At 34.2% G+C, this 23,461-nt stretch overlaps 1 protein-coding gene across 1 annotated transcript in view; it reads left to right on the top strand.

Annotated features, from left to right (window-relative positions):
• CWF19L2 (CWF19 like cell cycle control factor 2) overlaps positions 1-23,461 on the top strand; it is a 104,754-nt gene that overhangs the window by 31,584 nt on the left and 49,709 nt on the right. Inside the window, exons 8-10 of the mRNA XM_019623953.1 lie at positions 122-771; positions 15,301-15,397; positions 17,067-17,159. Coding sequence (XP_019479498.1) covers positions 122-771; positions 15,301-15,397; positions 17,067-17,159 — 840 coding nt within the window. The remainder of the gene's footprint in view (positions 1-121; positions 772-15,300; positions 15,398-17,066; positions 17,160-23,461) is intronic.

Below are 23,461 nucleotides of genomic sequence, written 5' to 3'. Positions count from 1 at the left end.
TTGTTGGATTTTTCATTTATTGTGCCACATAACAGTGTATTGTGGCACAGTGGCATGTGGGGTATGAGTCATGGAGCCTTTTTAAATTTTATATATCTTGTTTAATTTTTCTCCTTTGTAGTCAATGGAAATATTTCAGTCGAAATTAGAAGAAGCTGAAAAAACAGCATCCACAAAAGAAGATTGTAGACAAGAACGCTGGAGGAAACCAACATACTCAGATAAAGCACAAAGTAGTCAAGAAAGTAGAAAATCAGACTTGATAAAATATAACAAAAGTTCAAGGGATAGATACAGTTCAACAGATGTTGCAAACAATAAAGATAAGTTCAGTGGTGATGAAAAAGATAACAGCTCTGGGCCTTTAGAAATATATAGAAGAGATTCCAATCCAAGGCAAAATCAACAGTTTTCATCGCTTGGAAATTTGAGATCTAAATTCTTAAGACCCTCTGATGATGAACTGTCATTTCATCGCAAGTACAGAAATTTTGAATCATCTAGTTCATCTTCAGCACTGGTTGCTCAGGATTCTGTGCATTGTGGTTTTCAAAAATCCACAGAGAACAGTGAAGAAAGTTTATCATCGTGGGGTCGATCTGATGAGCGAGAAGGAGAGAGGAAACATTCAAATCCGAAGCCGTTAGAAGCCAGTCGCAGTGTTGACTACCGACACGTTTCAGAAGACGCAAGAGAAGAATCACAGGATGAGAGCTTGAGAGATGACTCTCCGAAAAAAGAACATCTACAGGACACAAAGCCATTTTCTGGGTATTTTGTCATTTGTTTTTTAAACTGATAAATGAATATTAAAGTCCAGAGGACTCAAAGAACTGAACTGTATTTTTAGAACATGAGTTATTAATTAGATGTGAGTTATCTCTTGTTTCTTAAATTTGGTGGAAAATATAAAGATATGCACATGGAACAATTCAGTATTGTTTTATGGATTGCATTTCATTTCAGAGCTTTACAAAAAGAGCTGGAAGGAGAATTCAGTAGCTATATTTCCTCAAAATTTGTCACTCCTTTGCAATCTAAAAAATTGAGTTAATACTTTTAAATGGATGTTCTACAGGAGATATTTTGGTAGATTTTGTTACTGTTGCCATATTACTTTCAAAGGAAATTACTACATTGTTAAGAATAATCATAACTGTAAATATTATGTGCCTACTGGAGGTCTGGGAGTCTGAAGGAAAATATGTTGCCATAGCCCAAATGCGAAGTGAAAAAAATATGTGAAAGACCCTGCAGAGAGAAGCATGAATCATAGTGATGGTTTTGCAGAGAAAGACATTGTCTGCTTTTGACAGTTGATAGATTTTAAAGCTAATGTTAGAGTTTTCAAAACAAAATATATGTAGGATAGTGGTTGTACCTATAATGATTAGGAAAATAGGTAGCACTTACTGGTTTTATTATTCTTGTACCTGTTACACTTATATGTAGGGTTGGGTCAATAAAATAGGAAAGCCAGATTGAGTGGGATAAGACCTAGGAAAACTTGATTTAGCCATAGGGCTGAAAACTTGATAGCCATAAATAGAAAATGAGTGTCCAAAGGACAATGATGAACTTGTACTTAAATGATCATCAAAATATGTATTAAAATACCATCGAATGAATGGACACTGAAAGAAGAGGTTTAAGGAAATAATAGAATTTAGTGGTGACAGTAATAGTTAAACCTTGTGGTTTGGGGTCATGAGTCTGGTAAATTGCTTTTGTTAATGACTCCATCTGAAGCTGTGGATTATGTAGCTTTCAGTGGGAGGAAGTGGGCAAAATCTTGATGAGTGATGCGAGGGCCTGTCAAATGGGCTACTATTCAAGTCAGGACTTTGGTCCCAGGAAACCAAAGAAGAAATCTAGTTGTTTTGCCTGGAGAAATAAACATGGCAGAGATTAGAGAATACTAAGGCTTTATATGTATATAATTGTCCAGGCTTCACTCCAGGTAATCTGGAAGGTAGACTGTTTCTAGTCTCCAGCTGCTAGTGGGATGAGGCTCTTATTTCCTGATGTTACGGTTGACTTAGCATTTGGGTGATCTGTAGGTCTTGACTTCTATGACTGCAGTAGAGTATGCAAAGCAGTCATATACTGTTAGTATTCTTTCTGGTTCTCCAATTGCTTCATATTTGTATGTTATATTTAAATTGTAAGCTATATATGTGTGTGTGTATGTGTGTGTGTGTATATATATATATGTATATATATATATATACATATATATATATATATATATATTGCACAGGCACTCACTAAAAGCTATATTTTTTGGTCTGAAGACAGTGTTCTTTGTTAGCTGCATTAATTTTGATGTTACAAATGGTTTGAGGCTCTCCATGAATTCCACGATTAACTGGAAAGGAAAAGAACAATCTAGCAATCATTCATGTATATGTGAAAGAAAATAAATCCTGAGTGTGTAGAGTTGTGTAAAGTAAGTGACTAAGGTAGGGCCTTGAAGAATGTCGATTTTCAGGGACTGGAAAGATTCAGTGAAGGATTGTTAAAAGTTGTTAATTTATCTGAACATTATCATGGATATATGTTGAATTCTTTATAAAATGTCAGAATTCTAGGGAGCTTTACAACGAATGAATTTTAGAGCTAGGAAAAAAAAATCAGAACTGATTTTAGAATTGGAAGAAATCATAGTCCAAGTCCTGCATTTTTCAGATGTGGAAACTAAAACAACTGATATTGTGACTTGCACAGTGTAATTGTAATTAGGGTTGCCCGATTTAGCAAATAAGTCTCTTAACAATATTTGGGCATATTGATACTAAAAAAAATATTTGTGCCTGAAATTCAAATTTAACTGAGTGTCATGTATTTTATCTGCAACCATATGTAATACTTAACCATTTCCCAGGTCTGTGACCTTTTTACAAAAGATAACATATACAATTATATATAAAAACTTAATATATATATTTAAGTGACATAGTTTCACAGTACTTTTACTATTCAGATCCTTGTTTTCTTTCCGATCAATATATCTTAAAGATCTTTTCACATAAGCCCATTTGTATGTACTTTTTCCATTTAAAGGCTCTTTAATACTGTGTTGTAAAACTTAAATATAAGCTAGTATTTCTCATCAGTCTTCAATTGATGGACTTTAGGTTTCTATTTTGTTGCTCTTAAAAATAATGCTGCAGTGAATAGTTTTGTATGTGTATCTTTTTTTAAATTAAATTTTTTGGGGTGACATTGGTTAGTAAAATTATATAGGTTTCAAGTGTACATTTGTATGTGTATCTTTGCACACTATTTCAATATAGCTGTAAAATAAATTCAAAGGAGTGGAATTATATTTATATATTTTGTTATATTGACCAGTTTACACTCTTAGCAGTCATATGTGAGAATGACCTTTCCCTTCCTTGCCGATAATATTACTGAACGTTTTAATCTTTGCTGTATACATAGTTGAGAAACAGAATCTTTTCTTGATTTGTATTTCTTTAAATATGGGTAAATTTTGGCATTTTTTATAAATGTTTTTATTTTTGTTGACTAGTCATGTTTTGCCTACTTTCTGAGGTTTTTTTTGTAAGAGCTCTTTATAGTTGGTGTGTAATGTATATAGTTTTTTCATCATTTGTAGGTTTCCTTTTTTCTCTTTACTCTTCTTTCTTCACACATTCTTACATTCATTCTTAATGACATCAGATTTATCATTCTTTTCCGTTGTCTTTTTTATGCTGTGCCTAAAGTAGCTGAAAAACATCCACTAGTAGTGACTCATGTGATTAAGAACTTTAAGCTTATTATTCTTAGCAATAAAATGTGTTTGTATATAGTTTTGTTGGAAAATATATTAGCTGTGTATTTTCAGGAGTTTGAAGCCTAGAGTAGTATGTAACACAAGCAAAAACCAATGTGAAGTTGTTCATTTAGATTTTATGAAGTTAATATCAGGAACTAACTCACTGTATATAATGTTTTAACTTTTGGATGTCATTCTTGGCAGTTTGCTGTGGTAGCCCAGAAAGTCAAGAGAGGGATGCTAGGCACTGAAGGCTTTGAGTATAGTCCTGCGATCTTTAGGAGAGAAAATTTGAGGACAAGTGGTAGAGAATAATTAAAGGGAGGAGATCTGTGAACACTGACAGCAGGCAAAAAATAGTTGCAATATAATATACTTCAAGGTTTCTGTGATGTTATTGGGCTGGAGCTCTTTCAATTACTTCTTCATCAAAAGTTTTCCGCCGGGGGTTGGGGGTGGGGTGTGTGTGTGCGTGTGTGTTTGTGTGTGGTGTCTGTGTTGTAAAAAGAATACATTTTAATGGGAAAATAGGATTTGCTTTTTAGAAATTAATTATGAAGACAACTTCTAAAATTATACTAGTAATCCTGGAAAATGAGAAATGCTTGTACTTTTTTCTTTTTGGAGGATAATTGCAAATGTCATGGTCATGTTTCTTTCAGGGCATCTGCTCATCATTATAGATGTTTAGGGAAAGTAAAGGTCAATTCCTTGCTGTTTGCTGCAGAGCAGTGTCTTTGCTGTGATACTTAACAAGATGAAATAATGTATTCCTCACTCATTGCCCCAAACTCATTTAATGTATTTATTTGTTACCTATTACAGTTGTATTAAGTATGTTAAAGTATCTGTCAGTATTGAAAATACTAGTATCAGACATGTTCAGAATTCTTGTATATCATCTCATTCATCCTCATGTACTTTTAATTCCTGTTAGAAAATTACCCCCCCCACACACACCCCAATAAAAGTATGGAGTTCAAGTTTTGTGACAGTGAAAGTTGCCTCAAAAGATCTTAAAAAAAAAGGTCTATGAGTTCCAGTTATCTGCTTGAAACTTGTGAGCTTCGGTTGGACTTCAGTGTACCTTCATTTCCCTCTTTTGATTAAATTTTTAAGCTTGCAGATTGAGAAGTGAAGGGAACAGTAAAGTTTCTCAAAAAAAAGAGGAGTGTCAAGTAAAATGACAAAGATGTGCCTTTGGATAGACAATAATGAGGTCTTTGGCAATTTAATCAAGAATATTATTTTAAAAGAGGATTTATTTATAAGCCAGATTTCATAGAATAAATTATGATTATGGGTTGTGAGATGGTAGAGATAGAGAATACATTTGGGAGACATGGGTTAAATGAAGTGCCTCCTCACTCTACCTTTTCTTTTAAGGTAGAGACACTTGACTGTGTTTATATTTTAGTGGGAATGAGTCAGTATCAATTTTAGAAGAGGCAAACACGCAGAGAGATGATAGATGGGGTAGTTGAGCAAGATCCCAAGGTTAATGTGGATGAATGTAGGTCCAGTGTATTTGTACAAGTAGAAGGATTAGCCTTGGGTGGAAATGTTAAAGAAGAGGAAAGTATGGCTACAGATTGTGGGTGATGAGAGAAAATTATAGAAAAAAATTTTTTGATGACTTAGGTCAGTGTATTTCAACATATGACCCCCAGAATATTGGTGTTCCTTTTGGTCTCTATATGGACCACATTAAGGGGGAAAAGAAGTGATGTAACAATTTGGTTCACACACAGCTCACAAAATTAAAATGTGTTTTTATTGTTATGACTTACTGCTATTAGCTTATTTTGCTGAAAAACATTGATGAACCTTTGGAACAAAATTACCTTAAAATTGTTAGTCCACGTTTCCTTTTAGTTAATCCTTGGAAACTGAAAGTTTGAGAAACAGACTGTTTCTTTTACTCATTCAAATTTGATAAAAAAGTATCCAGTATGAAGGGAGGTTATTTTTGTATCAGGGATGTCCCTTGGAACTTAGACGACTTTGACAAATTCTTTCTGCTATTCATCTTATATTTACTGAATGGTTCTATTTCCTAGGTCTGTTGGTGTAAAAATAATTATGACATAGTATCTGCCTTCAAGGAACTCACAATAATGAAGAACCAGTTATGTAGACATGTGAAAAGTATGGTACATAAATGCCATGTTACTTATAGTTACAGGTGTAGTATAGGTACTTACAGTACTTACATACAAGAAGGGGTGATTAACTCTTCAGGGATCAGATTGGGGGAACAGAGTCCAGGAAAGTTGTATAGGGAAAATTGTGAGGTCTTAAAGGACGAACCCATTGAGCAGTAAGTGGGAAAGGGCAACCAACATGGAGGGGAAAACATGGAGATTCACAGCATGGTATAGTTTAGTATTTGCAAATAACATTTGAAGTGTTGATGCAGTAGCTCCCCGAGAGAAGGGTATATCTCTGACTTGTCTTTGCATCTCTGAATTCTGTTAGAATGGTTGGCATACATAGCCTCAATAATTTATGGATCATAGTTGAGTGACAGGAAACTGGGTAGGCAGATATTGCAAATATTGCCTTGTACACCCTGTGAATGGCTCCAGAAGTCATGTTTATGAGTTGGACAGTATTCTATAGTGATAGGAAAGAAGTATCTCAAGGATTTGAAATAGATCAGATTTGAATTTTATAGAGACCCCAAGGTAGTGTGAAGGTTACTTTGGGAAATGGAACAGATTTAAGGCTGATACCCTGGTTAGGAGGCTATAGTTGAGAGACAAGCAGTCATGAACCAGAGGAGTGACTAGAGGAGAGCAGGTGCTTGAGTTGGCATCCAAGGCTCAGTGATGAAGCTTTTAATTCTGTGGCCCCTTAAAAGGATTTGGTTCCTTCTTATATATGCCAGCTGTGGACATTCTTTTAAAAATTGTTCTTGAAGAGATTTCACCATTGGATTTTAAGCATCATGGACAAAGGACTGATTAGAGAATTCTTTGACTTAGTAATTGACTTTCATTGGCAAAGGGAACTAACCATTATCGAACACAAGGTTAGCTGCTGTGTTTGGATTTTTAAAAATATTTTTTAATTATTCAGTTACAGTTGACATGCAATATTATATTAGTTTCAGGTGTTCAACATAGTGATTATTCATTTATATAACTTCCAAGGTGATCACCCTGATAAATCTAGTACCCATCTGATAACATTCATAGCTATTACCATACGTATTACTGTCTATATTCCTTATGCTATACCCTATGGCCCCATGACTATTTTGTAACTACCAATTTGTACATCTTAATCCCTTCTCCTCTTTCACCCATCCTTCCAACCCCCTTCCCATCTGGCAACCATCAAAATGTTCTTTGTATCTATGATTTTTGTTTTTGTTTTGTTTATTCATTTATTTTGTTCTTTAGATTCCACATATAAGTGAAATCATATGTCATTTGTCTTCTCTGACTTACTCCACTCAGCACAATACCCTCTGAGTTCATCCATGTTGTTGCACATGGCAAGATTTTATTCTTCATGTCTGAATAACATTCTATTGTATATATGTACCGCCTCTTTTTTATTTGTTCATCTATTGATGGTACCCAGGCTGCGCCCACATCTTGGCCATTGTAAATAATGCTGAACTGAATATATGGCTGCACACGTCTCTTCAAATTAGTGTTTTGAATTCCTTCAGATAAATACCCTGAAGTGAGATTACTGGGTCCTTCTTTGTCTGTTTTATAGCTTTTGTTTTAAAGTCTGTTTTGTCTGGTATAAGTATTGCTACCCAGCTTTTTTTGTTTTTTTCATTTTCATGAAATAATCTTTTTCCACACCTTTACTTTCAGTCTGTGTGTATCTTTCAATCTGAAGTGAGTCTGTTGGTAGGCAGCATATGTAAAGGTCTCGTTTTGTTTGTTTCTTTTACTCATTCAAATTTGAAAAAAGGTATCTGGTCTAAGGGGTGGTTATTTTTGTATCTGAGATGTCCCTTGGAACTAAAATTAGATAACTTTACAAATTCTCTCTGCAATTATATTTCTGTAACTATATTACTACAATTACTGTAATTTTATTCATCATTGCATTTAATTTTGGTAATGTGAGGGTAGGTATTAATCATTTTCTTGATTTTATAGCCCCTGGGAGGTCGAGATACTTGCTCAATCTTAAGGGTAGTAAATGGCAGATTCTGGATTTAAACCCATGTCAGTATGACTGCAAAATTCCTTTTCTCATAATGCGAAGACAGACTTCCCATTTCTTGCCAGGATGATACAAGGTCACGATTATTATAAAGAAAAAGCTTTTAGTGCTTCATGAAAAGCTTGCATTAGGAACTCTTCAAATTGTGTATTTTTAGGTATTTATATTTTATATAAATAGATATTTTTATATCTGTTAGTAGGCATGAATCTATTGACATACTGACTTTTGATGTAGTAGTTTATTAACATCCCTAAAATATTTCTTCTCAAAAGGAGATGGATTGATGGATGCCTTTTGGCCTTCATTCTTCTGATCCTATCAAACTTAAGCTTGTTTGCTGGACGGCTTATTTTCTGAATGACTGAGCTCAAGAAATCCTGTGTGGACTCGTGTCTGGATTATAATAGGAATCTATTGGACTAACAGAAAGGTTTGGAGAAATATTGGGGACACCACCCCCTTATCCGCTTTATCTCTTCTCTGTTCTTTATTTTCTCAGTTGGCTGGTGTTGAGATGGAAATGGATGAACTAGACATAACTGTAGGAAAAAAAATTAAGTACTTGGCAGTGAAGAAAGTTAGGAAAAACAAGGAAAAGCAGCCAAGAAGTTTCTCACTTAGGAAGCTGGGTGGTATGAGAGGCAGATCCTCAAGCAAGCTGACTACTTGGGGGAGTAATTGCACTGATATTCTTTAGAAAGGGCATGAACTGTGGTTATTTAATTTATTTTACATTATACATACATGTAAAAATTTAACTAACATTTATAATTTCCACATAAAGGACAGAATAGTAAATTCTCAAAGCAGAGAATTTTGGAAAATTAATTGAATGGGAAAGAATGCAAACTGAGAAAAGTGTTGAATAGTAAGTCAAAATTTTTATTAAAATATGGTTGGGTTGCCTGAAAATTCAAATAAATTACATTTACAATACAATATAAATGACTTGTACCTCAGAATTTAATTAAAAAAGTTATTGCAAACTATTTTCCATACAAAAAAATACAACTAATGATACAAGCAGTACCTCAACCCACAGAAGCATATAAAAAGTAATAACGTTCTCCTGCTACACAAATGCAGTGCCCCTACTGTTCGTCTTAATTGGTTTTTTAAATGTAGACTGAAAGAACTTGAGGGGAACAAAAATATGTTCCTTTCTAATGGTGCTTTACATAAAATATTTTAGTTTTCTTAGCCTAAGCATCAGAGTATTGCATTTCCTTTTACCAGTATGAGAAGAAATGGTTCATATAGAATTTCTGCATAAGTTCATGTCTTTTTAAAAAAAACTCAAGTTCTGTCTTAGAATATTTCTATTTTTTGCCAAAAAGGAATCCACTATTCAAAAATAATTTCCATATATGATTGTTAGGTCCAGTTTTAATTTGGAGGCCAGTTATATATTTTGCTATTACTTGCTCATAATGTACGTTGAGAACTCAGTTAACTGCAGTAGAGTATGATGAAATCTAGAAATTCAGGAAAACTGGTAATATTATAGATATATACTTTATGTTTGAGATTATGACAGATTTTTTTCCTGCTTAAAATCATTTTTTATCACTCTTTGAGGGGTTTTAAAAAATATTGAAGTATAACTGACATAATAAAATACATATACATATACGTAAAGTGTACAGTTTGATAAGTTTTGAAATATGTACCTTCTAACAAAACCATAACCCCCTCCCCCACCCAAGTTTCCTGGTCCCCTTCATAATCTCTTTTTCCCACCTCTCCTTACACCCTCCCAACCCCCTTAGACAGCCATTCATCTTTCTTTCTTGATAGACTCAATTGCATTCTCTAGTCATATAGATGACATCATATGTCATGCAGTTTTTTTCGGTTTTTGTCAGAATAATTATTTTGAGTTTCATCCATGTTGTCACATATAACAATTGTTCCTTTTTATTGATAGGTATACCACATTGATAGATATACCACAATTTGTTTTTCCATTCATCTGTTGGTAGACATTTAGAATGTTTCTAGTTTTGGGCGATAATAAAGCTTCTTTGACATTTATGTACAAGTCTCTGTATGTACATATACTTTGTTTTCTCTTGGGTCAATACCTAGAAGAGGAATGGCTAGATCATATGGTAACCATATGTTTAGAAAACTGCCAAACTGCTTTACCAAGTGTATCATTTTACTTTACCACTAACAGTATATGAGACTCCCAATTCCTCCACATTCTTGCAGGAACTTGGAATGGTCAGCTTTTTAAATTTTAATTATTCTAGTGGATGTGTAGCAGTATCTCATTATGATTTTAATTTGCATTCGTCTAGACTACTGATATTGAGCAGTTGCTCATGTGCTTATTTACTCCGGATATCTTTTTTAAGGTGCTTAGAATGTGTAGTGATTTTACTTCTCTCATTTCTTTATTGATAATTTGCATCTTTTTTATTTTCCTGATCACTGAGGGTAGACGTTTATCAATTTCATTGTCTTAACCAGCTTTTGGTTTCATTGAATTTTTTAATTTTTAAAATTATTTTTATTTAAGTTATTTCCACTCTGATTTTTATTTTTTTTGTATTCTGATTTCTTTGGGTTTAATTCACTCTCCCTGTTTTCTTAGTTGTAAGCTGAGATCATTGATTTGAGATCTTTCTTCTTTTCTAATAGAAGCATTTAGTGCTATAAATTTCCCCTTAAGTAATGCTTTAGCAGCATTCCACAAATTCTGATATGTTGTGTTTATACTTCTAGTCAGTTCAAAATACTTTTCAATTTCTCTTTTGATTTTGTTCTTGACCTGTGGGTTGTTTACAGGTATGCTATTCCAAATAGTTGAGGATTTTCCAGAGATCTTTGTTAATGATTTCTAATTTAATTTCACATGGTCAGAGAACATAGTTTTTATGACTTGAATTTCGTTAAATTTATTGAGACTTGTTTCATGGCTCAGAATATGGTTTATCTTGGTAAATGTTTTATATACACTTGAAAAGTGTATTCTACTGTTGTTGGATGGAGTATTCTATGACTGTCCATTAGGTCATGGTAGTTGACAGTGTTATTCAAGTCTTCCATATCCTTGCTGATTTTCTGTTTACTTAATGTATGAAGTCTTTAGAGTAGGGTCTTGAAATCGGCTACTATAGTTGCAGATCTGTCTGTTTTCCCTGCAATTTTGTCAGTAGTTTGAAGCTCTGTTATTAGGTGCATACACGTTTAGACTTCTGTACTCTTACGGGTTGACCACTTTTTCATATGAAATGATTTTCTTTGTCCCTGGTGATATTTTTACTCTGTAATCGAATTTGTCTGATATTAAAGAAGCCACTTCTGCTTTCTTTTTGACTAGTGTTAAAATGATAACATCTTTTCTTATTCTTTTATGTTTAACATATTTATGTCTTTATAGTTTATTTCTTGTAGTTCAATTTTGCTTTTTTATCCATCTGACAATTTCTGCTTTTTTAAAAAGAAATTTTTTTCAATTCCAGTTGACATTCAATATTATATTAGTTTCAGGTATACAACATAGTGATTAGACATTTATATAACTTACAAAATGATCAACCCGATAAGTCTAGTACCCATCTGCTACTACACATAGTTATTACAATATTATTGACTTGATTCCCTATGCTGTACTTTACATCCTTGTGACTGTTTTTATAACTGGTAATTTGCACATCATAATCTCTTTGCCTTTTCACTTATCCCCCCAACCACCCTCCCATCTGGCAACCCTCAGTTTGTTCTGTGTCTATAAGTTTGTTTGTTTATTTTGTTTTTTAAATTCCAAATATATGTGAAATCATATGGTATTTGCCTTTTCCTGTCTGACTTATATCACTCAACATAATGCCCTCTAGGTCTATCCATGTGGTCACAAATAGTACAATTTCACTTTTTTTATGGCTGAGTAATATTCTATTGTAATATATATTGAGTAATATATAATATTATATATATATATATATATATATATATATATATATATATATATATATATATATATATATATACCACCTCTTCTTGATCCATTTACCTGTCAGGAGGCACTTAGGTTGCTTTCATATCTTGGCTGTTGTAAATAACGGGGCAGTGAACATAGGGATTCATATGTCTTTTTGAATTAGTGTTTGGGTATCTTCTGATAAATACCCAGAAGTAGAATTGCTGGGTCCATCTTTGTCTCCTGTTATAGCCTTTGTTTTAAAGTCTGTTTTGTCTAAGTATCGCTACCCCAAGTTTTTCTTGTTTTCATTTGCATGAAATATATATATATATATATATATATATATTTATTTATTTTTTTATTTTATTTTATTTTTTTTAGCTGAGCCATCCTGCTACCTGTTGGCAGCTCAGTGGCTGCTCAGCTAGGGCTGGGACTCGAACCGCTGTTGCTCAGAGCTCAAACTCTTGAGCGAGCTCTTAACCAACTGAGCCACTCGGCCGGCCCTGCATGAAATATCCTATTTCTGCCCTTTTACTTTCAGTCTGTGCGTGTCTTTTGATCTGAAGTGAGTCTCTTGTAGGCAGTATATGTAAGGGTCTTGTTTTCTTACCCATTCAGCCACCCTGTGTCTTTTGATTGGAACATTTAATCCATTTACATTGAAAGTAATTATTGATAGGTATGTCACAGCCATTTTATTATTCATATTTTGATTTTTTTTTATCCTTCTTAAAGAAGTCACTTGAACATTTTAACATTTCTTGTAATACTGGTTTGGTGGTGATGAACTCCTTTAACTTTTTCTTGTCTGCAAAGCTCTTTACCTGTCCTTCGATTCTAAATGATAGCTTTGCTGGGTAAAGTAATTTTGGTTGTAAGTTCTTGTTTTCATCACTTTGAGTATTTCATGCCAATCCATTTTGGCCTGAATTTCTGCTTTTGAATTCAGGTGTTCAGACCATTTATATATAATGTGATATAGTTAGGTTTAAATCTGTAATTTTACTATTTGTTTTCTATTTGTCCTGCCTGTTATTTGTTTTCATTTTTCTCTTTATCTGACTTCCTTTGGATTGAATACTTTAATGAACCTGTTTCATTTCTTATATATATACTGTATGTATGTATGTATATATACACACACATATATAGGTATATATGTATTTATTTTAGCGGTTTCTTTAGCTTTGAATAGTATACATCTTTAACGTATCTATCTGCAAGTGATATTATGCCACTCCTGTATGGTATCAGAACTTCACAATTGTTTGTTTATATTTCTCTCCTGTTACTGTTTTGATACATTTTACTTAAAACTTTTTATAAACCACTCATATATTGTCATTGTATTTGTTTAAATAGTTATCTTAAGGAGTGTTAAGTAACAAGAATAAAATATATTTATCTTCGTAGTTAAATTTGTGTTGCTCTTCCTTCCTTTGGGTTGATCCATATTTCAGGCTGGTATAATTTTTCTTGTTCCCGGAGGCTTTTCTTGAACAGTTTTTTTTTGCTTTTTTATGTCTGAAAAAGTCCATTTCACTTTTGCTTTTGTAAGATATTTTCACTTGATATAAAATTCTAGGTTGATAATTTGAAGTATTTAAAAACAGATGTTGCTGCTGTTTTCTTGCTTGCGTTGTTTCTGATGAGAAATCTGCTGTCACACTTCCCTTTGTTTCTGTGTGCATAAATTGGTCTATTTTCCCCTATGCCTGCTTTAAAAATGCTCTATCACGGGTTTTGAGCAATTTGATTACGATGTGCCTTCATGTAGATTTTTTTGTACTTGGAATTCCTTGAACTTCTTGGATCTCTGTAAGTTTATTAGTTTTCAACAAATTTGGAAAATTTTGGCCTTTGTTTCTTCTGTATTCCATTCCTCTCTTCAGGGATTCCAATGACATGAATATTACGCTATTTAAGGTTGTCCCACAGCTCGCTGATGCTCTTTTCATTTTCAAAAATACTTTTCCTTCTGTGTGTTTAATTTTGTAGTTTCTAATGCTTCAAGTTCACTAGTTTTTTCTTTTGCAGTCTAATGTTCCATTAAACCTTTCCAATGTATTTTTTTTATCCCAGACATTGTCATTTTCATCTGTAGAAATTGAATTCGATCTATTTTATATCTTAGTTGTTTCTAACTTTGCAACATATAAAATAATACACTTGTAATAATAACTTTTTGTGTCCTTGTCTGCTGTTTCTTACGTCTGTGTCAGTTTTGGGTTCATTTTGATTGATAGATTTTTCTCCTAATTATGCATCTATTTTTCTATGTCTCTCTAGGTCTAGTAACTTTGATCGGATACTAGATATTATGAATATGAATTTGTCGCGTGCTGGATATTTTTGCATTTCTATAAATATCTTGAGATTTGTTCTGGGACATGGTTAAGTTCATTGGAAACCCTTTGATCCTTTTGACTCTTGCTTTAACATTTGTTAGGTGGGCCGAGGGCTCGTTTCCCTGTAATGAAGCAAGACCCTTAATACTCTACCCAGTGCTTTGTGCATTGTGAATTTCCCTAGTCTGGCTAGTGAGACAGGCACAGTTTCCAGGAGTGCTGAATACTGTTTTTCTAACCCTTTGGGATAGTTCTTTTCCTGACTGTAGGTAGCTTCTTGCTGAACATTTCAGGGGAACTTCCTGCAGTTCTGTAGAATTTTTTTGCTCTGCAGCTCTCTCCTCTTTCTGCGTTGGAGTTTTTGGACTCATAGTGATTTCTCCTTCTTGAGGAGTCAGGCTCTGCCTGGGCTTATCCTCTGTGTATTGTAGTCTTGAATCTCTCTAAGGCTGTATGCTGGGCAACTTTGTATGTGCCAGGAATCTGACCCTGGCTGGAAATTTTTCTTCTGTGAAGCTTCCATAGTATAGGTTTGGTACATAATCTTAGTCATAAATTAGTTCCTGTGGTCTAATTCTTGATTGACTTTGCAAAAGAGCACCTGATCATTGCCTTTATTCTTTGAATGCAATTAAATGTCATTTCCTGGTCACAGTTTCTTACATTATCAGTAACATCACATTGGATGAGAAGAGTTTCCCCAGATGTGTAGAATTATGTCCTGATTTTAGTGTTTTTGTTGGTTTCCATTCTAGAATGAGTATGGGAATATTAAATAATGAAGAATAGTTGATTTATATTATTTACCTCGTTACTGGGACTTTTTAGTCAGTTATTATAGCTACCATAGACCGTCCTGGCATTATAATAGAGTACTTTAAAAATTTATGATGGAACATTGAGGTTTTGTATATATTAGAACCATGATCTGTTGGTGCTGATGCTTTGTTGAGGTCAATTAAAGTAACATTTGAGTCTTGATGTTACTCGCATTATACCTATATTTCATCTGCTTTTAATCTGACCTGTTCAAACAGAAGTAGCCCAGAGGATGAATCCATCCACATCTTGAGTGTTGATGAGAAGAACAAGTTGGGAGCCAAGATTATCAAGGCAGAGATGATGGGAAATATGGTAAGACTTATATGTTGTTCTTTTGGGGAACAGTAATTAAGTATTTAACTTCTGAAGAGTAATTTTGGAAATTTCTTAGCAATGTGGATATAGCATACTTTGAAAATAACTGCTGCTTATTGATTCTTTAAAGAAATTCTTGAGCACTTCTAAAAACAATACTGTATGTCTAAATTATCTACTTTGTCAAATTTTTGAAATTTAAGATCCTAGGGAACTAAATACTTTTAAATTTCTTTTTTACTTTGCTGTTTGTTTTATTCTTGCATTTCTAACTTATTGAACATATTTGAAGGAGATAAAGACATCTCTGTCTTCTTTTCCTTTTTTTAGTCATATATTATTGAGAACATATGTTACTTTCTTAAATTCTCTTACATAGGAACCTAAAAATTGAGCTCCTAGAAAGGATGGTTAATTCATTTACTCAATTTTTAAGTCAATGTGTTTGTCTTGATAATGTGTTATATGCTTTATATAGGTTAGCTCATTTAATTTTTATAATAATGTTGTGATTTAAGAATGGTTTACCTCAGAATTGAATAGAAATAGGGATGATTTGGTAAGAAATGCATCTATCATCTTTTTATCTATCTGTCTATCTATCTATCTATCTATCTATCTATCTGGTCTATCTATCGTCACATTCTTATTATACTAATATATGTTACATTGCACATGACAGAATGGCAGTCAGATAGCTTTTCATGCCTTGACAGAATAGATTCCTTCATGGTCATATGTATGTACTCATCTCAAATTCAAATATAAGTCATCATAAGTAGTCTTCTGTTTTGGTATGCTATCAGTGCAAAACTCTTCAGTAGAACAAAAGGTGGCTAAACAAGATACTTTTGTTGTTATTAGTCTGCATGTATAATAAAAGGCATATCTTGCATATGCTGTTCTCCCTCTTTGAATCTGGTCCTTGGAGACCTGAACTTCAACTCAGAACTTTAGCCCAGAAATTGGTAAGAAAGATAAGCCAACAACAATAACAATAGCAGAAAATAAAGTTTGAGTTTTGAAAGAACAAAAGAAGCACGTGAAAGAGAGATCACCAAGTTAGGATGTTAACTTATCTTAAAAGAAGTGTTCTTATGTTTATGGAACCACTGCAGTGGAGAATGCTGTTTTTTGCTTATCATATAAATCTATTTATTTAATTTCTTTGTGATTTATTGTTTTGTATATTAGTTGTTTAAATAAGTTCCTATAGGCTTCCTAAAGTGAAATGAAATACATTCAGAATTTTTATCTAAATCACTTAGCAATAAAGAAGGTAATATTTTAAGTCTTGTGATATCTCCCTTCTTAAAAATAACTGAAATTTTGAGGACTGGAAGTTTATAATATCTAAGGAACTATAAAAATGTCATTCTTAAGGCTATGTATTTCCTCCACCTTCCAATCTCCCCTAAAATATATGTCCTTGTAATTATTTACTTTCAAAGCATAAAAAAATGCTACAGGTATTTGAGAAGTTTGTAACTGATATAAGTTCATTAAAAAGTGATATACTAGGCTGTGAATTGGTGACTAAATTTAGGTGATGGCTACATGGGTGTTCACTATTTTATTTTCCTTTCTGTTGTGTAAATTTGAAATATTCTACAGTGAGGAGTTAAACGATATATATCACACCTATTTCTCATTTTTCTGTTTGAAGGAGTTAGCTGAACGACTTAAAGCCCGACTTGAAAAGGCAAATAAAGTCAAAGAAACTATAACACAGATATCATCAAAAAAATCTGGGGTTCAGGTAAGTAATAAATGTTTGTTTGTAGGTATATAATTACCTTGTGTAATACTACTACTCGGCTGTGGTAATATTTTAATATAAAATGTGTCTATAACTGTGTTGGTGTGTTTGTGTGTGTATGCTTGTTTGCTTGTTTTTAAAAGTTATTTTCATATGTGTTTTCTTATGTTCCGCCAGTGTGTCCTGATAGAGAAAAAAGTCTAGGCCAAGGACACCTGTTTTTATTCTGGACCTTGTCATTTACTGACTGTTTGACCTTGTACAAGTCACATTGGTTTTTAAATTCTCCTCCTACAGAATGAGTGACTTGAGTTTGGTGTCCATTTTATATAAAACAAATTATTTTGTTCCATGATTTATTTGTGTAACTATTAGCGAACAAAATGGATAAAAACACCTACCTGCATGGAGTTGGGTAGGGAGGGAGAGACAATCAACAATAAAAATAGTGAATTATACAGTATATTAGAAAGTTACACATCCTATGGCCAGGTAGTGGGGATCTTGAGTGGCAGGTGTGCTGGTGGTTTAGGGTACACAGGCTAAATGACATTGATGCAGAGACTTAAGTGAAGCAGTGAATCCCTGTGTATCTGAGTGAAGAGCACTTCAGGCATAACAAACAGAATTTTTAAAGGTCCAAAGATGGGGACATGTCTGATGTGCGGGAAGAACAGCAAGGAGACCAGTGTTGCTGGAGTGGAATGAATGAGAGAGGGAAGTAGGCGGTCCAGGCTCGAGAGACTGTGGGAAGCCAGGTCATGTTAAACTTGAAAGTCATAAAAAGGAAGTGGGCTTTTATATTAGGTGATGTGAAAGCTTCAAAGGGTTTTGAACAGAAAATGTACTTTGGCAAGATCAACTTGGCTTCTTTGTTAAGAATAGATCAAAGGAGAATAAGTGCAGACACTAGAGTCTAGTTAAGCTTCTGCAATGATACACCCTAGAAATGATAGTGGCATTGACCAAGATAGGATCCGAGAAGATTGTTAGAAATGATTAGATTTTGCATATGCATAAATGTTTTCTGTATTTGTGTTGAAAGGAGAGCTGACAGGGTTTTTATGTTGGCTTAGATGGGAGGGGAGTCTAGGCCAGAGGGAAGCAAAGTGGACTCTACCGTTTTCAGCCAGAGCAGCTGGAAGACTCGAGTGGCCATTATTTGAGAGGTGGAAAAAAGAGGAGCAGTCGGTTTTGGGGCAACAGTTACAAGTTCTGGTTTTGATATATATATATTTTTTTAAGATTTTTTATTGGGGAATTGGGGGGATGGGAACAGCGCTGGGGAATTGGGGAAGGGGAACAGACAAGTTGCTGTTGTTTTATTCTTCAGTCTAGTTGTGGAGGACGTTGCTTCACTGGCCCAAGTTGGCACCATCATTGCGCTCTTCCCGGGCGAGGCAGATCAGTCACCGGCTTCTGGATGGCCGCTCACGGCGGCTGCTGGCCGCTCACGCTGGCTGCTGGCTACATACGGTAGCCCATGGCAACCCACTGCAGCAGGGGTTGCAGCCTGTGCCGTCGCCGGCGACTCACGGCAGCCCAGCTCCAGGTTGAGCTGTTGTTCAGCATCTTAGCTGTAGAGGGCAGTGTCACTGGCCCTCACATGTGGGATCCGAACCGGGGCCCTCTGGCGTCCCAAGCCAGTGCTTAACCATCGCGCCACTCGGCTGGCCCCTGGTTTTGATATATTGAATTTGGATGTCTTTTCGACGTGGAACAAATAAAGATGCCAAGCAGGCAGGTAGATAACATACAGTTGGGAGTTGGGATAAGCCTGGGCTAGAAATAGAAATTGGGAAGTTGTTAACATATAGATGGTATTTAAAGCTACAAAACTGCATGAAGTCACCACAAGAGTAAATGCAGATAGAAGAAGTTGAACTGGGTGCATTACAGTGTCGAGAGGTTTATAATGAGGTTTAAAACTCATTTAAAGGACTGTTCTCAAAGATTAATTTATATAATTTATTATCAGGATGAGAGGTAAGAATGTATGAAGTCAAGTTCCATAGAATTTTCTTCACGCGAACATTAGTAATGACTTAAATAATAGTATAGAGAGTATGTTTATGAAATTCGCTGTTTTTACTAAGTTTTGCTGACAATGTTTTTAAACAGTGGGTAATTTAGAATTTCTTGCACAGATGAATAAACTGAGAATGAGAAACTACAAGTAGGATTAAAAGACAGGGATTAAAAGAGAATAACTAAAACTAGAAGTACCGTACAGTCATAGGCTTTTGCCAAATTTATTTTTTCAGGTGTCCTGTGGTCATAATACTTGCGTACTCTGAAACTTTTATGGGGTTTCTTAGTGCTAACTATATTAATTACTAGATCTTCCTGCAGTACAGCCTCCCACAGTATAGCCCCATTTTCCAGCCTTACCTCCAAGGCTCTTAAACATAACCTACAAGTCTCTGACCTTTACCTGTGCTATTAATTATCTGTGTCACATAGCACCCTCTTGAGGCTTGTCCACTTTTCACTTTTTCTCTACCTCCTTCATGAAGCCTTTTTTCTAATCCTTTCAAACAGTTGTAACCTTTTCCTCTTTTGAAACTTCGAAGACCTTTAAAGTATTCTCTATGGAATTTATCTTTTCAAATTATATATATTTGTATTCTTGTCATCACCCTCTAATCTATACCTCTCTCTCTCCTGGCACTTGTCACTTTATATGAAAGGGTTCTAATGCTGTGTATGGGCTTCAGGGGGTTCTTGAAATTGAAAGCAGTTCAACTGAAAAAACTGAAGCAGATCTTCTGTTAAAAGTGACATTTGTTCTTCTGTTTTAAGGATATCATACAGTAATTGACAGATTGTATCTTATCCTTTGAGCATATAACTCTATACCATTACTGATGGCTTTATTTTAGCTCCTCCTAGCTTTTGAGCATTGGACCTCATAACTCAGTAGAGTAGAAATCAAAGTTGTATTCAAAGTAGTATGTAAAGTAGAATTTCTATTTGTGAGCCTCTTTTGGAAACTATAAAACCCTTTAAAACTCTCAAAGAAAGGTTTTTATTCTAAGGATTCTTTGACCAGAAAGAAAATTTTTTATCTTCTCTACAGAGATGGGATATTTGCACATTTAGTTCAAGCTTTACCGTGTATATATTTAAAACAAACCTCTGTCAACAATTCTGAAATAATTTTCCACTGCCATTGAAGTCATTTATTACCTCAGGGCTAGGGCCTGATGACTTATCTACCTTTCAAAGTAGTTTTGTTAAGACATGAGAGTAAAATTCAAAGTTGTTTTCTGTGCTGACTTTTTAGAGGAAAACCCTGAAATAATTTCTGATAGGAATTTGCCCTTTCAGAGAAAAGAAAATCCTATTCATAGAACAGTTGAACAGGGAGGGACCCTTTCATTTCTTAACTTATTTGTTAGAAATGTTAGGTTATATGAACAAGAAAAATCTCTTGATTGAACAATCTATGAATATCATTTTGGCTTTAGTGAAAAACCATCAGCACTTGCAATTATTGGTTTGCTTATTTTTCTTCCCCTTTAGAGGATGAATCACTTAGTATTTAGGGCAAGCGCTATTTCACATCTATTGATATGTGAAATATTATTTAGTTCATATTTAGTACTTAGGGCAGTGCTTGGCACATTGTAACCAAGAAATACTTGAAATATTTGTTGTATGAGTGTCTTCAATTTATTTTCTTCTCCATAGTTTTCCATTGTAAATCTTAAAAATGATCCATAAGCTTCTAAATACTCTAGCCTGGCCTTGCTATGAGTGTAGCTTCCTCCTTATTTAAACAATAACCCAATTACATAGTATCTCCATCTAACTTGTGCTTGGACACTAAATGATGAGATGCACTGAGTTTTGGAAGATTGCCAGTTCTATATCAGGACAAATCCAATCCTAATTCTTTGCTATATTAGATGCTAATCTGCCCTTCTATAACTTGTACGGTTAATAATCCTTCAGTGAAATGACGTCATGGACACATTTAATCTAAGGGAATTCACTCTACACTTTTTTTTCTAGTAGTGGAGGAAATTCAGCTTACTAATTGAAGTAAATAATGAAGTAATCACTGCATAATGGTGAGTGGCTTTAAAGTTTAGTTCACACTGCTGGGTAAGAAGAGAAATACATTATTATAATCCACGGGAAGCTGTGTGGAAAGGGTTTCATAGACATTCTCTTGAAGGAAATTGGGGAATTAACTGAAGGCCTTAAAGGGCCACAGAGAAACATTTACTAATAATTAATTAAATAGATAAACTCATCTGTGGCATTTTGTACATAAAGTCGGGTACCTGACTGGTGAAGTGTTTCCAATAGTTTGACCATACTTTATTATTGCTGTAACACTGTGTTTTGAATCTGATTCTTAGATACATTTAAAGTTCACTGTATTACCAGTGCTGGGATTCCCAGAATATATGTACGCCTAGAGTGTTTTTCTGTTATGACATCCCAGTCTCTGCAGCTGATCCCATAAGCATAGTAAAGCAGAAAAAAATTAATTAGAAGATTAAAAAAAACATGGTATTGATGATTTGCTTTTCATTTTTATGCAGTGACCTTTATTCAAAAAAATACTTTTTAGTTCCTTCTTTGTGGAAGTTATTTGCATTCTTAATTTTCCAAATCAAATATTTTAAATCTAAAATAAACATTGTATCTTGGCACTTATGCCACTGTTTACCACATCACATTACCATAGGTACATAGCCTAACGTTTCCTGGTATAGAGTAGGTGCACAAAAATGTTATCTCCTTGTAGCCATTTAGTGAGTTTCTTCCCTCACTGAGCAAAATAGGTCAGTGGATGTACCCACTTTTTATACAGTTCAACCTGTTTTTTTTACCCTCCCGTAAGTGTCCCTCATTTCTGTGCTCTACAATTAGAGATAATAGTATCTTATGCATTACTAGAGGGCTTATTTCTTTAAATAGGCTATTTCTAAAGAGCAAACATTTTAAGCTAAATTAAAGCAAAACAATTTTATAGGTAATATAGAAATGCAAACACATTTTATAGTAACATGTAGAGTCTTATATCTATGCACTTTGTCACATGTCACATCAAATTCATCATGAAATAGTGTCAGTTTTACCTGCTAAATAGTTATTAAATCTGCTGTTGGCTTTTCTTACCTGCTATACTCAGATGTCCATCTTCTCTTCATCATTATCATCTGGACTTCTGAAGTAGCTCCTTTCCTTCCTGCCTCAGTGCCTTTGCATAAAGCCTCTTGGTTGTTTAGAATATTATTTTTTCCTACTCTTTTCTTAGTTACAGCCTATTCATTATTTAGATCTTAACTCAGACATCCTATTTTCCTTTGGAAAACATTCACTCTGGAAACAACATATAAATAAGATTAATTATGCAAACATATAATTACAGTTTTGATGGTGCTTCAAAGGAACAGTGTAAAAATATAGGGGTTGTAAAGAGGGCTCAATGCAGTTTGGGTACCCAGAGAAGGTTTTGAAGTTATAGCCATTATTTTTGGATCTTATTGCCATTTTTGTAACTTTCCCAAAGGAAAAGCTATTCTTTTTATGACTACTATCTGTCAGATTTATTTCTAGGCTACAGAAATAATCTTTAACATGGCTGCTAAGCATTAACCTGGATATGAGTGGTGACCCATAGACATCAGTGATTGAATAGGAAGCACCCACTCCTATGACTGTAGGCCATATTTAATTGTTAATGCGTTCTGGAGCACTTTTTTATTTTATTTTGTGAAGAGTTTTCTCTCAAGTGTAGTAATTTAGAGAATCTTGTAATTATTTTGGATAGTTGTGATTGTATATTTATTAGATTGGATTTTGAGGTGAAGAATTATTTTTGTGGACTATCTCAAATTTTGAACCAGGACTCTTCAACAGATACTGAAGCCATAAATGGCTGGTTTCCTTGGAGAAGGAAACATGACCCAACAGCAGTCTCTGTTCTCCAGCAGAGTGCCCTATTCCCCCAAGTGTTCCTTAGTTGTTTTTGTTTGTTTGTTTGTTTGTTTTTTCTCCACTGTCCTCAGCATTTAATTTCTTTTTCTGACGTATAAGATGACTGGATTAAGAAACTTTGGTACATTTACACAATGGAGTATTATTCAGCTATAAAGAAGAAGGAAATAGTACCCTTTGCAAGAATATGGATGGAACTAGAGAACATTATGCTAAGTGAAATAAGTCAGTCAGAGAAAGACAAATATCGTATGATCTCACTTATACGTGGATTCTAAGGAACTGAATGGATGGGAGAAGTGGATGGAGATAGTCTCAGAGACACAGAGGAAGAACTGAGGGTT

The sequence above is a fragment of the Hipposideros armiger genome, unplaced genomic scaffold (assembly GCF_001890085.2).
Source record: "Hipposideros armiger isolate ML-2016 unplaced genomic scaffold, ASM189008v1 scaffold_570, whole genome shotgun sequence".
Lineage (NCBI taxonomy): Eukaryota > Metazoa > Chordata > Mammalia > Chiroptera > Hipposideridae > Hipposideros > Hipposideros armiger.
Note: the sequence above shows the minus strand (reverse complement) of the source record. Positions and strands in the feature narration are given on the sequence as shown.